This window comes from Pinus tabuliformis, chromosome 5_2 (genome assembly GCF_031772625.1).
Source record: "Pinus tabuliformis cultivar Carrire ecotype Pingquan chromosome 5_2, CPIR1, whole genome shotgun sequence".
Lineage (NCBI taxonomy): Eukaryota > Viridiplantae > Streptophyta > Pinopsida > Pinales > Pinaceae > Pinus > Pinus tabuliformis.
In genome coordinates, this window is record NC_142306.1 from 84525618 (window position 1) to 84542117 (window position 16500).

The following is a 16500-nucleotide window of genomic DNA, read 5'->3' on the forward strand; positions in this document are numbered from 1 at the left end:
ACTTCGATATCTCTCCGCCCATGATAAATCCAGTAGTATTGTTATTCAAACGATTAAAACAATAAATGCAGGATCCTTTTAGTAAAATGCTCATCAATAATTTTATTTTTATTTCTATAAATTAAACGGGAGACATAGAACGAGGAGTACGTCAAGGAATCAAAAAATGACATTATCTGACCTGAACACCAAATTACCAGATCAAATCAACTTAAGAAAAGCAAAAAAGCCTTGTGTTCCTCGCTAACTCGGATTTTATAGTGATATTCAATAGATTCGCTCTACAGTTGAAACTGGACGAAGAAAAATAACAATTACTGTTACATTATCTTTACTCCCTCTTTCCACGGCCGTGGTTGCAAGTCTTTTAGAGCACATGCCGGGTTCTTTAACAGTATCTTTCATAAGAGATATCACTTCTTCATTGCTTATTGTATCCCAAAGTCCATCACTTGCCATCACCTGAAGCAACAAAAACTATTCATTTTCTAGTGGCTCTTCAACATGAATAATGAATTGCATTGAACCTTCTACAATAGATGGTTCCGGGATGGATGAATTTTTAATAAAGCGTATTATGTTTTTTCAGAGCCATCTAATAAGCACTTCTAGTAATATTTAAATAAAAATTGGAAAAAGAAAAGGGAATACCAAGAATTCATCATCTGTTGATAATAGAGTCTCTGTAATTTCTGGCTCCGCAGTTACTGCTGGCTTCACATCGTCGTCACCAATGGAACGTGTAACCTGCTAAGAATGAGTATAACTAGTAAGCATTAGATTTTATTATTCTTGTCAGTCTTTCTGTATTATTACTCAACCATAATTCAAACTATAATTTTCAATGTAAAAGCCAATACTACGTTTTCTATCTTGCATATTCGCATCTATGGTATTTTAGATAATAACAAAAATTATCCAGTTATGCACTATAATTGTTCCGACTTTTTTGTCTAGACATACTCAAATTTGATTTGTGAGAAAATAGAGTGACTACAAATTTCATTCTTCAGCCTTTTTCTTTCATCGTTCTTTTCTATGTTTTGCTTCTTTACATTTTTTTCCATAAAGGGCTTAGGGGATGGTAGAATTATAATATTGTCTCAATTCATACAGTGCATGAGAAAATGAATATACACCCTTAATATTTGCTTGAGATGTAAATCGTTTCATAAATAAACTCAATAAGAAATAAAGTTTATCCAAGTTTCAATTCAAGGCTACGAGAATCTTGATCTCAATGGAGCATGAAAGCATGTTCAATAGAGGTTTTTGCAACGTCCTTTTAGGTGCAATGAAAGTTCGTCTGATGAGAATGGTGGAGCTTAACATTAACGGCCTTGATACAGCAAAGGTGTTTGCATTATCAATATACCATAATTAAAGTATAGATAAGAAAAAGATGCAAGAAATTGGGGGAGAGGGGTTCACTAGCAATCTAATATGAGGAAACACTGGTAAAATGATTGTAAGAATTTTCTCTCACCCCACATATTCTGAGTACAATAATTTAGATGTTCTACTAGCAATCTAATATGAGGAAATACTGGCAAAATGATTGTGAGAATTTTCTCTCACCCCACAGCGAATTTTTTCCACCGAAATTGTCTCCCTAGCCATACGTTGAACCTTCTGCATCACCCTCTACACAGTGCTTGCGCAAAACCTCTGGGGATTTCGGCCTTCCTCTTACTGCCTCTTCCCGAGACTGGAATATTTCCACCTGGAATGCTGCTAATCTCCTCTACCACCTGCTACTCACCCTCTGGCTCTATCTTCTCTGCTAAATCTTTGCCATTGAGAAAATCGAATTGCCTAGACAACTCAATATCTCCACTGGTGTATTCTTCATCACCACATCGATCCCTTCTTATGTCTTCCTATTGGGACTCCAACGGCCAAAATTAAATCTTAATCAATGGCTCAAATCATTTCTAGATCGATCCGTGTGAGTTTTTAGACTATTCTTGTTAGTTTTGTAGCATCAAATCTGTTCTAGCCACGAAATTTGGTGGCAAGACTAGAATACATGTATTCTCCAAAACCCAGAAATCATTTTTGGAAATTCCATCTAAAGACGACTTAATTAAAATAATTAATCTTTTTCTAATGGTGCGTAAGTCTAAATTTAGGAAAACTGATAAATTAAAGGGTATTAATTAAGTCATGGTGAAAATCTTCTAGAAGAAGACATGGGTCGACTTCTAGTTAATCTTAGCCATCGATTATGTTTTAATCTTGGTCGTTGATGTCTCACTCAACAAGAGATTATAACAAGAAACTCAATGGGGCTTGGAGAAGATACACCAATGCAAATACTCAGTTGCCCAGGCAGATCGATTCTCTCAGTGGCTAAAGTTTAACAAGAGAAAATAAAGCCAGAGGATGAGTTGTAGATGAGAGAGAGAGGGCATCAGCAGTAGTCCGAGAGCGCAGGATAAATTCTAGTAGGGCCAGTGTGAGAGAGCACGCAGTTCATCAGGGCACTGCGCAGTCACTGCACAGAGGATGACGCAATGAGACCAGCGTAAGGGCAGCGGATCCGTTTCAGGGTCAGAGAATCGCTATGGAGAGTGAGAAATTTATTGCTAAATTTCTCTCAGTGTTTCTTTCTCTATTCTTGTTGTCTGATATCTTGTATATGAATTACTCTTGAAGATTAATAAAGAAACCCTCATATATTGCACCGGTTTTCCTGCATTGGATTTTTCCGGAGACGATTGTCCAAAAATAACTGTGTTAATGTGTTTATATGTGTGCTAACATTTCTATAATTTTATTTGCATTTATTTTTCCACGGTATTTTAACTTGTAAAGGCTACAATGTATTTATATCACTATTTGCCGTAAGAAGCTGCAAATAATTTGTTTAATTTATTTAACAAATAGAAGAGATAATATCAGTTGCTGCAGTAAGATCCCAGAGTAGGGAATTTTCACATGGTATCAGAGCACAGATAGAGCTAGGGAAATCTCAGTTGTAGGTAAGAAGAAGGAGCTTTGAAGTAGTTGTTGACCTCTAAACTCCAGGAACTGTGCAATCCACTTAGCCATAAAGCCAATTTTTGTGGAGAATTTTACTTCTTTGAGGGAGTCAACAGAGAAAGTAACATCTCCAGATCGAAAATTGTCAGAGGCAGAGGGAGCCGCAATAATTCTTTTGGAGGGCATATTTCTAGCTAGGACGCAACATTTTGCAGTAGCAAAATCAGCGTTGAGAAGGAAAGGAGAAATAACACAGAAAAATCATGGATAGAATCAGCAGCCATGAAGCCTCAGAATTGTCTTCCAGATTGGAAGATGAATTTGCATGCTTGTCAGGTTCAGCATCATCTAGTGTCTGGTATATTGATAGTGGAGCTTCAGCTCATATGACGGGAGTTAGAGAATATTTCTCTAGCTATCAGGAGGAGCAGATGGACTTCCAGATCACTATGGGGAACATAACTAAATGTACTCCGATAGGGAGAGGCACCATAGAGTTTCAGACTAAAACAGGAACCAGCACTAGTGCTACTAATGTACTGCATGTGCCAAGATTGGGTATGAACCTAATTTCAGTGTCCTAGTTGTAGGACAAGGGGTACGATGTACACTTTGTGGGGAAGAAAGTGTATGTCAAACACTCTAGTTGGAAGAAGGTGAGACAGAATGGAGCTAGAAGCAACAGGTTGTACAAGTCGCGGATTGATTCTCCAATGGCACTGATAGACAAGGACAATAGCAGTGGGAAGGAGTTGAACGAACTATGGCACAAGAGGATGGGACATTTACACCATGGAGCACTTAGGATGCTTAGAGAAACTGTAACGGGTGTTCCAATCCTCGGTATAGAACACGACGACGTTTGTAGAGGTTGCGTACTTGGGAAGTACGCTAATGCAGCATTTCCCAGAACTAATAGCAGAGCAAAAGGCGTGTTGGGATTGATACACTCAGATATTTGCGGCCCTATGTCCACCAAAGCTCTTAGTGGAAGTGAATATTTCATCACTTTTATTGATGACCATTCCAGGAAGGCCTAGATCTATTTTCTAAAGACCAAAGATGAGGTATTTGATCGGTTCAGCAAGTTCAAGGCTCTCGTAGAGAAAGCGACAAGAAAAAAGATCAAGGTGTTGCGTTCAGATAACGGTGGAGAATACACTAATAAAGACTTCACAGGTTTTTGTGCACAGGAGGGCATCAAAAGAGAATGGACAACTCTTACAACCCTCAGCAAAACGGAGTAGCAGAGCAGAAGAACAGAACAATAGTTGGCATTGCAAATGCTATGTTATATGACCAGGATTTGCCTAGATTTCTATGGGCTGAGGCATGCAACACAATGGTGTACATTCAAAACATAACACCTCATAGAGCATTGGGGAAGTAAACGCCAGAAGGAGTCTTCAGAAGGAAGAAGAATGAAGTAAGTCATTTGAGGATCTTTGGGAGCATGGCTTACTGTCACATCCTAGATGAAAAACGAAGTAAGTTAGATCAGACTACAGAGAAGGGGTTCCTCATAGGATATAGTGAGACCTCAAAGGCATACAGGATCTACATTCCTAGCAGTGGGAAGATTGTAGTAAGGCAAGATACAAAGTTCATGGAAGACAAAACTTTCAGAAAATCTCGAGAGATGCCTGCAGGAGATCAGTCAACAGAAGTTTTCTTAGTCCAGCAGCAGGGACAACAAGTTGGACAAGCAGGACTACAGTCACAGGGATCAAGTACAGTAACCAGTATCAACATCTCCTCGAGAGTAGGAGATCCAGGAAGTCCTCGGCAGACGGCGCAGCAAGAACAGGAGGAGGAATTGACTGAACCTCCCACCACCAGTGGTAGAGCCAGTAGAGAAGTCCTCCAGACCTTGAGAGACGCAGAGGAGTTTGTCAGAGCTCCTAGGACAAATAAAAGACAGCGCAGGCAACCTGATAGATATCAAGCCTTGGTAGCTCAAGTTGTAGAACCTTCTAGTTTTTCAGGAAGCCGCACAGCATTAGGTGTGGGTGGATGCCATGGTAGAAGAATATAGCTCTATCATGACAAATGATGTTTGGGAGGTAGTGCCTCGTCATGAAGATAGATCGGTTGTAGGTTCCAGATGGATTTACAAGATCAAGTACGATGCAGATGACAGTGTGGAGAAGTACAAGGCTAGATTCGTGGCAAAGGGGTATGCACAGAAGGAAGGAATAGATGATGAGGAGAGCTTCACCCCAACTGCCAGATATACCTCTATCAGATCCGTCATATCCCTAGCAACACAGATGGGATGGGAAATTCACAAGATGGATGTCAAAACAACATTCTTGAGCGGGGTGATAGAAGAAGAGGTGTACATAGAACCACCTGAAGGCTTTGAAACTCATGAGATGCACACTCATGTATGCAAATTGAAGAAAGCCCTATATGAGCTTAAGCGGGCGCCTAGGGTGTGGTACAGTCGGATTGACAGTTACTTGCAGCAGTTGGGACTCATCAAGCATGATGCATATCCCAATCTCTACTATCTAATGGTGGAGAATGAGTCTCTTGTTGAAGAATCTAGGGCAATTAAATTAATAAGATTCTTCTCACCATAATAACTATTTGTGAGGTACTTTTAATTTTCCTTATTAGCACAATCTTTGCTTGTTAATATTAGAGTGTGTCTTCTTAGTTCATCAAATAGTTACCAAAACAAAAGAGACAAGAACATAAGATGTTGGCTTTCTACCAGAGCCAAAACCTCTCACTCTTTGAGAGGAAAACCCACACAAAATTCTTCTTATAGAGGTTCCAATTGACGAATACCAAGACCATGACCCTTGACCTATTTAGCCCCTCCAAGACCAAGACACCTTCCTCTTCTTTGTCATTGCTGAGATTATCATTATCACTGTTGCTTCACCGAGGTCATCATTATTGTACCTTCACTGAGATATTCATCCTAACAATGAAATCATTGCTGCTACACCTTCACTGAGATCTTCACCTTATAACTATGTCTCCATCAGGATCATGACTATATCTATACCGAGATCATAATTGAATCTATGCTGAGATCATGACTGCATCTAGAAGTATGCTGAGACAGAGTGTGTTACTGTGTGTTAATTTTAGATATGTTCTATGCTTAGAGCAATTTATTTCAATTTTCACAGTTAGCTCAATATCTTTTCCAGATTAGCAATCACAGCAACATTAAAGTAAACTGCAGATAGAACATAAACATAAATCGCAGAAGACAAACCAAGACAAGAGGACACAAGACGTGGAGCTAGCCAAGGACAAACCCCAATGTGGGGAAACCCTTGATCAATTCTTCTTATATGTTCTTCAATAGTTCAGCAAAGAGAGAGATAGTACGTTTACAACATAAGTCAACACTTTGACTTATCTAGATAAGAGCATAGATCATCTCTAAGAATATGATATATGAGATCAGTTGAAGACATGCTGCTTCAACTGATTCTCCAAGGTGACTCCTTCACCTATCGTTGTGTTGCATTTTGTCATCATGATGCACCTCACTGTGCTGCACCCATCATCACTATGCTGCATCTCATCACGCTTCATTAATCATGACTGCACCCATCACTGTACTGCATTATGTGCCATTGTTGCACCATGCTGCCATACTGACCTATGTGTTGGTTGCACCTTGCTTGCTTATTGTCCCTTGCTTGCTTATTGTCCCTAGCATGCTTGTTGTCCTTAGCATGCTTACTGTTGCATGTTAGTTGTCCCTTGCATGCTAGATGCAACATTGCATGCTTGGTGTATTTGCGGCTAAGTACCATACAACTATCCCAATGTTAGTTAGCTATCCCTTGCATGTTGCTCTCCTTCGGAGATAAATGCTCCGACAATTCCGACAATTCTGGCTGTTCCCAGCAGTTCCAGCAGTTCCGGCAGTTCCAGGCAGTTCCAGTAGTTCTCGGCAGTTCCTGCAGTTCCCACAGTTCTCGCAGTTCCCGGCAGTTCCCAGCAGTCCCGGCAGTTCGCGACAGTTCCGGCAGTTCCACGCAGTTCCAACAGTTTCGACAATTCTGACGGTTCCGGCTGTTCCCCGCTGTTCCGACAGTTCCCGGCAATCCCGGCAGTTCCGGTAGTTCCCAATTCCTGGCAGTTCCGCAATTCCGGTAGTTCTCAATTCCCAGTAGTTCCAGCAGTGCCCGACAGTTCCAGCAGTTCCCGGCAATTCCAGCAATTCCAGCAGTTCCGGCGATTTCGGCAGTTCCCGGCAATTCTGGCAATTCCTGGCAGTTCCGACAATTCCCGGCAATTCTAGCTTCTGCCCTCTAGATTAGGGCAACATTATTCCTTAGGATCTCTCCTCTTACTAAAACTCAAAGACAAGTAGAGAGGAAGAGATCCCAAGTGTGTTGAAAATGACTTGAGCAGTCCCGGCAGTTCTCGGCAGTTCCCCACAGTTCCGGCAATTCCGGCTGTTCCAGCAGTGCTGGCTGTTCCTGACAATTCCGACAGTTCCCGGCAGTTCCGACAGTTCTGGTAGTTCCCAATTCCCGGTAGTTCCTGCAATTCCCGGCAATTCCCGCAGTTCCGGGCAGTCCCGACAGTTCCCGACAGTTTCGACAGTTTCGGCAGTTCCCGGCAGTTCTGGCAGTTCCGGCAATTCCAGCGGTTCCAGCAATTCCGGCAATTCCGGCAGTTCCCGACAGTTCCGGCTTCTGCACTCTAGATTAGGGCAACATTATTCCTTAGAATCTCTCCTCCTACTAAAACTCAAAGACAAGTAGAGAGGAGAGATCCCAAGTGTGTTGAAAATGACTTGAAGGCCACCTCTATTTATACTAAAACGTTGAGCACAAGTGGGGTTTATTTCGTTGCTGGCCGACCTTGACGAATTGTCCCATAACACAAATAAATTCATATCTCCATGAATACTTATTGGAATCGGATGATCTTTAGATCAATCCTACACCTCTCAATGAGAGGGATCTAAGAAAAATATCAGCTTCCATTAATAAGATGACCCACATGGAGTTTGGCCCTAGTAATTTTAACACTATGAAATCTCCTCATCACAGACATATCGAGACCATGACTGCATCTAGAAGTACGCCGAGACAGAGTGTGTTACTGTGGTTACACCCAACCTATTCACTGTGCTCATCCGAATCTGATCCGAACTCTTCTCTACCTTCTCCATCAGGTGACAAGGAAGTCGACCCCACCTTGTACAGACAGCTAATTGGGTCACTCATGTATCTGGTTAGGCCAGACATTTGCTTTGCTGTCAATACCCTTAGTCAGTTCATGGTGGAACTAAAAAAGGTACATTGGGCAGCAGTTAGGCACAGTCTCAGGTATGTGCATGGAACAGTCGGGCTATGCTTGAAATATACTTGAGGAGATGATGTCAGATTGAGCATATTCACAAATGCAGATTGGGCAAGTAGTTCAGTGGACAGGAAAAGTACCTTCAGGTACTACTTCAGCATTAGATTAGGGATGGTCTCTTGGTGTAGCAGGAAGCAGAAGTTAGTAACGCTGAGCTCAGCAGAAGTAGAAATCAGTAGAACTGAGCTCAACAGAAGTAGAATATATGGCACCCAGCACGGCTATGCAATGTCACATGGTTTGGGTTCGAGTTCGGGTTCGACAATGATTGGGTTCGGTTTGAGTTCAAATTTTTTGATGAGGTTCACTATTAGGTTCGTATATATATATAAACATATATTAATTTAAAATGAATTGTAGGATAAAATAGTAACAAATATGCTATCACAAACTTGGAAACTACGAGGATAAAATACAAGCTTGAGTTGTGACATGAAGTTTTGAGTTTTGATCTATGGACTTGGTCATTGGCTATGAGGTGCGATGAGGTTCGTCGAACCTCAAAACATTTTTGAGGTTCGCCAAAATTCAAACCTCAAGGTTAAAGTTCGACGAACCTTGTGACATAGCGGCTACGTGCAAAGCCATATGGCTTAGGAAATTGTTAGTGAGTTTGTCCAGGAAGAAAATGGGAGCAACCAGTGTTTACTGTGATAATCAAAGTTGTATAAAACTCTCTGAGAATCTAGTATTTCATGATAGGTCGAAGCACATTGATATCTGAGGTCATTTCATCAAAGATCGTGTTCAACGTGGGGCAATCCAGCTATAGTATGTTCCCACAGGTAATCAAGTAGCAGACATACTCATGAAAGCTCTAGGGAGAACTAAGTTCATCCAGTTCAGGGAACAGATAGGTATGGTGGAGAACCCGTTTCAGTAGCAGAAACAGATGGATTCTCAATTGTAGCAGTAGCAAATGAGAGGGAGTTGCAGTGCAGATGCAATAGTTGACAGCAGTACCGCAGAGTTAGCAACAACACAGATGCAGCGCATATCAGAGTTGCGCAGTAATTGATAGGCGAAGCAGCCAGACATCAGCAGTGTGACAAGAGGTGGTGTAGGAACAGGGTGTTGCTTCAGTGGGTTGTAGCACTAGAACACATTCCTTGCTAAGAGTGACTATTATTTTTTGTCGCATCGGATGTGTTCTAGCCACGAAATTTGGTGAAGAGGCTAGAATACATGTATTCTCCAAAAACCAAAAATTGTTTTTGGAAATTCAACCTAAAGACATCTTAATTAAATAAATTAATCTTTTTTTAATGGTGCCTAAGTCTAAACTTAGGAAAATTGATTGATTAAAGGGTATTAATTAAGTCATGGTGAAAATCTTCTAGAAGAAGACATAGATCGAGTTCTAGTTAATCTTAGCCATTGATTATGTTTTAATTTTGGTCGTTGATGTCTCAACAAGAGATTATAAGAAGAAACTCGATGGGGCTTGGAGAAGATACACCGGTGCAGATACTCAGTTGCCCAGGAAAATCGATTTTCTCAATGGCTGAAGTTCAACAAGAGAAAATAGAGCTAGAGGGTGAGTTGCAGGTGAGAGAGAGAGGGCATCAACAGTAGTCCGAGAGTGCAAGATAAATTCTGGAAGGGTCAGCGTGAGAGAGGACATAATTCATCAGGGCACTGCACAGAGGATGATGCAGTGAGACCAGTGTAAGGGCAGAGGGTCCATTTCGGGGTCAGAGAATCGCTGTGGAGAGAGAAATTTATTGCTAAATTTCTCTCAGTGTTTCTTTCTCTATTTTTGTTGTCTGATATCTTGTACATGAATTACTGCTGAAGATTAATAAAGAAACCCTCATTTGTTGCACCAGTTTTCCTGCATTGGGTTTTTCTGGGGACAATTGTCCAAAAATAAATGTGTTTATGTGTTTATATGTGTGCTAGCATTTCTATAATTTTCCATGCATTTATTTTTCGCAGTATTTTAACTTGTAAAGGCTGTAATGTATTTATTTCAATATTTGTCGTAAGAAACTGCAAATAATTTGTTTAATTTATTTAACAAATAGAAGAGATAATATTAGTTGCTACAATAAGATTCCAGACTACAGAATTTTCACAATTCTCACCTTATCTTAATTAATATTGATTAATTAACCATATTCCCTAAGTTTAGACTTAGGAAATATTAAAAAAAAATGGTTAATAATCTAATTGAAACACTTCTTGGTGGAATTTCCAGAAATGATTTCTAGGTTTTGGAGATCTCATGTATTCTAGCCTCTTCACCAAATTTTGTGGCTTGAACACATCTGATGCTACAAAAGCTAACAAATCTAAGAGCCTAAACATCAAGCTTAGGGTCTTGACTATTTGACCTCTAAGTTTAGTGGGCATCCACTTAGATTTCGTCCATAAAATCTCTTGCCCTAGGGATTTCCTTAAGAGAGAAACCCTAGCTATTCTTCCTCAACTTGGGGACTTCTTTGAAGATTGTATGTGCTTAGTACTCATTCAAGTATATCATAAGAAGTCGTTTCTCCTTATTTTCTTGATCATGGGAGTACCTATAACCAAGTTAAATCATGAAACCCTAGATCTCGTGCTTCTCATTCCTGTGCCTCTCATAGAAAGCGAAGGGCCTTTTGAAGCCTTATATCATAACTTTGAATTTTTCTTGAGAGGCCTTAGTCTATCACCTTACACCCTAAACCTTTAGAATACCTTTCATAGCTGATCATATCCTATCAACACTCCTCCCATCAATGAAAGTCTATAGCGTCCCCAACCACTTAGGAAGCTTATGACAAAGTTTGTTAGCCTAAAGTGGTTCCTGTAGGCTAAAGCTGGGAAATATTTAATAAAGGGGGACTTAAATTGCCTAAGGAAAACATTATAAAGTCCAAAAAAGAGAAAGGGTGATATTTCCTAGACAAATGAGAAGTCACTTTAACATTATAAAGTGAAATATCATAAAGTGACTTTATAAAAGTGAATTTAACAAAAAGGGAAGGTGAAAAGGCAACCCTAAACTCATAAAAGAAGGAAAATGAGGATACTATCCTCATGCGTGCATTTTGAGTTTTTGGAAAAAGAGCTCTTGGAGAGAGTTTGAAGGAGAAGCTTAGGGTTTTTGCAACCCTAGCCGGCATAACGGACTTCAGTGTTGAAACCAGACGCCCTAGTTTGGATATTGAGAGTGAAGTCACTCAGATTTCACCTTTGAACTTCAATGGAGAACAAGATTTACAAGATATACTGAGGTACCCAGGTGTTACCAGTTGACTTTATTAACTTATTGGGTATTTCCATTTCATCTTACAGGTTGAAGGAGAAGATATGGAGGGCCAAGTTACCAAGTTTGAAACTGGCCAACATTTGCTCAAAGAAAAAGACTAGAACCAGTGGGTTAGGTTCAAATCCTGGAGATTGAAATGCTAATCATAGGCTTCTAATAAATGATTTCTCTCTGCTGGAAAAAGGGACGAAATACCATTCTCATACACTGGGTGAGTCCTGTGAGATAATACTTGTTGGAGATTGAAGGAGAAAGTTGAATAGAGGTCAAATCCTTAACCAAAGAAGTCTGCACTCATTTATTTAGCTAGATGTAGATTTTGTCCTTGATGGAGGTCGTTTCTTTGCTGGGGTGGTCGTGTATCTGTTTGGAGAAGCTATGGGCACTTATCTCTCACTGTTGGGTGCTATTTAGAAGAAGAATGACGATGGCATACTTGAAATAGTGACTCCTCTTCATTGACTCAACCTAAGGCATTCTTCCTGAGTTTAAACCGATTTCTGGTCAAGAGATTCGAATAAGTGATAGCTGGGAAGTTTTTTGAGTGATTGGGGAGCTGATATAAAGAGTTGGGCCTGCATGTTACCTCCTGGTAGCATATTTCTCAAGCCAAGTACGAGACTATCATTTCAGGCTGAACTATAACTGCTGTATGTATCTTATTTAAAGGCTGTCATAAAAAATCAGGTTCCATATTTCTGAGTCCCTTACTGTGTATTCTGATTTTAATGAAAAAACTATTCTATGGGCTGCCTTATCATATATAAGTGATGTTATGAATTTTTGAGTGCATATAGTGAATGTATATTTGTTATTTCTTGGAAGCTGGTCGGTGCGTGTAATGTTGAATGCATTGTTCATAAAACAAAAATCACATAGAGCACCTACAGTGAAGTGTAGCCCATATGTTGAAGGAATTTGTTACTGAAAAAACTCAAATCAAAACCCAGAAATTTTGAGATAAACTAGCAGTTTTCCCGTCTGGAATATTACAGTGGTATTGTTGACCTCTACCGGTCAACTACCCATGCAGTACACCCCCTTTTTCTTTACAAGAAAAGGGCAGCACCTGATCAGCGTGTCCGTGCCATCCAGCAGTCATCAGCAGGTTGATCAATCTAATTGTAAACCCAGTCTGCATGTATGAATTGTAAATAATCTTAGCAGATCAGAGTCATGTATGTAAATTGCCTAGGTGGACCTAACTTTCTAGTGGTAATCTACATCCCGGAAGGTTTTTCGTCTCACCGATCCATGGATCGGCAGAGTTTTCCTTCAATCCTGACCCCAAAGCCGGGATGGATTTTGTCATTAGAACTTTAGGAGAATCCTAGTGTGTTGATCTGCTAGATTATAGTTGTGTCGCAGAACTGGGTGGTTTATGAGGGTCTGTATTAAGTGGGTTTGTCCCCTTGAGATGTAAATTGTAAAAAGTCATCATGAAATGTGTCTTGAGGGTCGAAAAATGTTTTAAATCCCCTCATGAGTCCTAAGTCCTAGGTCCTAGGTGATGTTTCCGAAGGCTTAGTTCGATGATCCATTTTAAAATGAATTAAGAAATTAAAAAAATGAATAAAAATAATAAAATATTCAAACGTATGACCATTTCCATGAGAGGTAGTCGTAACTGACTAATTTCTCATGATTTTTGAATAGTTCACTTAGCACTCATTGCATCGGGTGATGCTCACAGGGGTGAAGAAGTGGGATTGAAACTAGTGAAATGTGGAGAACGAATCACATAGCATCAATCATCACTTCCGGGGCTTGCACCCGGTAACCAGGACTTCCCAGGAGGTCACCCATCCCAGAACTCCTCTGGCTCAAGCGCGCTTAACTGTGGAGTTTTTCCCCACAATCAAGCCCACTTAGCTTGCTACCCCATTTGCAAAACCTTAGCAAGTATTGTGCCTCATGAACCATTCAAGTAGAGATCCCTTGACTCTTTTTGAATTTAAGTATGGGGGATTTACGCAGTGCATTATATTAGATATCATTTTTGAATGACTTACTTAACGCAGTTGAATCCCAAAAATGATATCTAATATAATGCACTGCGTAAATCCCCCATACTTAAATTCAAAAAGAGTCAAGGGATCTCTACTTGAATGGTTCATGAGGCACAATACTTGCTAAGGTTTTGCAAATGGGGTAGCAAGCTAAGTGGGCTTGATTGTGGGGAAAAACTCCACAGTTAAGCGCACTTGAGCCAGAGGAGTTCTGGGATGGGTGACCTCCTGGGAAGTCCTGGTTACCGGGTGCAAGCCCCGGAAGTGATGATTGATGCTATGTGATTCGTTCTCCACATTTCACTAGTTTCAATCCCACTTCTTCACCCCTGTGAGCATCACCCGATGCAATGAGTGCTAAGTGAACTATTCAAAAATCATGAGAAATTAGTCAGTTACGACTACCTCTCATGGAAATGGTCATACGTTTGAATGACTTACTTAACGCAGTTGAATCCCAAAAATGATATCTAATATAATTGATTGCGTAAATCCCCCATACTTAAATTCAAAAAGAGTCAAGGGATCTCTACTTGAATGGTTCATGAGGCACAATACTTGCTAAGGTTTTGCAAATGGGGTAGCAAGCTAAGTGGGCTTGATTGTGGGGAAAAACTCCACAGTTAAGCGCGCTTGAGCCAGAGGAGTTCTGGGATGGGTGACCTCTTGGGAAGTCCTGGTTACCGGGTGCAAGCCCCGAAAGTGATGATTGATGCTATGTGATTCGTTCTCCACATTTCACTAGTTTCAATTCCACTTCTTCACCCCTGTGAGCATCACCCGATGCAATGAGTGCTAAGTGAACTATTCAAAAATCATGAGAAATTAGTCAGTTACGACTACCTCTCATGGAAATGGTCATACGTTTGAATGACTTACTTAACGCAGTTGAATCCCAAAAATGATATCTAATATAATGCACTGCGTAAATCCCCCATACTTAAATAATAAAATAATAAAAAAATAAATAAATAAAAATGAAATAAATAAAAAATAATAAAAAAATTAAAAAATAAAGCAAAAACCCTAACTAATAAAATAATAATATTTTAAGTGAATGCATGCAAAATATTATTTAATAAATCGACGGATGAGATCAAGAGATGTCTTGATCCTCATCAACGGTCGAGATCATTTCAGCATGGATCACTCGAACTAGCCGTTGGAGTCATTTCCTTTATATAGGGTGCTAGGGGTCAGTTCAGATAATTCGATCTGTGAGTCTGAGACTGAAGAAGCTCTATTGTAAATCTGTTTCTGGTTAATAAAAGAAGACTTTGGGGTCCATATCTTGCTGGTGTTACTCTCTTAAAATGCTGTGAGATTGTTTCATTTTCTGCATATGTTATTTTCAGCCGTTAATAATAGCTTTTTGTAGAGTATTGTGAGCACAGGTATCTTGTTCACTTGCTGGGGTTTGGGTGCTGTTAGGGTTTCTGAAGTAATGGCAGGTATCTCCATTACTTCCTGAGATCTAGCAGCATTTTTGCCCTCTTTATTGACAGTTGTTTTGAGCTGTGCAAAAAACATCATTGAAGGAAATTTTGTGGGCGTTCGGGGAAGTTCTCGGCTGAACCAGCCAACTCCCGCAAGCATTTTTTGTTGAGCCCAGTTGGATTTGATCCTGGGTCTATCATTCAGTTTTATTTTCTAATTTGCATGGGAGATTTTCTGAAGTCCTTCACAGTGAAAATCTGAGATTTCTGTTCTTTAAAATATTTTCGTGCTTATTGCTGAATCTGGCTGTTGAGAGGGCCAAATCTGTAAATTATTAAGCTGATCTAGGGTTTTAATATTTTTTTTTCTTTATGCAGTTTTCATTAGGGTTTTGTTTTCGTGTACAGGGCTTTCATCAAGATCAAGTTTTCAAGAATTCGTGGCTGCCCATCCTCTGCTTAAAAGCGTGGCCATCATTCACTGCTTTTCTCTCCACTATCGTATCTGCATTTTTACCATTTCACACATCGGTTTCAGGTGTCCTCATCACGTCCACCCATCCAGTCACCAAAGCCATCTCTAACAGGCAAAAATCAGAAGTCTGTGCAGGCAGCTCATTGATTTAAAACCTATAAAAAGGAGGAAGTGCGATTGAAAACTGAGCATCCGTCTAGGCTTTCAAAAGAATCGACTTAAGTACACTGTTCTCAAGCCTCGGTTCATCTGCAAGCAATCTGTATACTGGCTGGTGTTGTGCCGCAGCCGAATTCGCCTTTCGCAGTCTTCAACCAACACGTTTCTCCTCACCGCCGTTTGAAGGCCGCATACGTTCAAACAGTGGCACGAAATTTTATTAAGTGGCAGATCCCGGATCTCAGTTCAAATCACTCAGGACCACGATTTGGCTCTGGTTATATTATCTTTCAAGATTTCTGAGCGTATGCGTGATTCCAGTCTCCTCAGCGCGTTAAATCCTCAGCGGCCAAGTATTCTTCAGCAAAATTTCTTTCTACGCACAGCAGTTCGATCGTGAGAGCACTGTTGGTATGCGGTATGATAATGTGTTTTGGTGCGTGAAGAGTCAGCATTACGTGTTGTGCATCGACTGAATTAAAGACAAAAAAGCGTTCAACAGTGGCATTTTTCCGCGTCAATACCGTCTGCCGCCATCTCCATTGTTGCGGCTTTTTCCGCAATCCCGTGCCTAAACCGATTTGAAAACCAAGTAAATCTGCGGCTCAGGTTGAAGTTTCTCAAACGATTAATGCATTTGCGTATCAGGTTATAGGTTGGGCGATCTTCAAGGATATCAGGTATTCGTAAATCATCCGTCGGCTCAGGTAAAATTTTTATGTCTGCGTTTAATCTTCGAATCAATATTCCCTGTCGTCGTTTTCCATAAGTCATTTCGTTTGATACGCGCAGTTAGCAGTTAGGGTTTGTATGTAGTTACGGTTCATTTTT

At 40.3% G+C, this 16500-nt stretch overlaps 1 protein-coding gene across 1 annotated transcript in view; it reads right to left on the reverse strand.

The window, feature by feature from the left end:
• Positions 1-76: 76 nt before the first annotated feature.
• The window catches only part of LOC149157663 (protein kinase family protein / protein phosphatase 2C (PP2C) family protein), a 169674-nt gene continuing 153250 nt past the window's right edge, over positions 77-16500 (reverse strand). The window contains exons 11-12 of the mRNA XM_089435949.1: positions 652-747; positions 77-462 (exon numbers count right to left, since the gene is read on the reverse strand). Of these exons, the coding sequence (XP_089292075.1) occupies positions 268-462; positions 652-747 (291 nt within the window). The 3' untranslated portion in view covers positions 77-267. The remainder of the gene's footprint in view (positions 463-651; positions 748-16500) is intronic.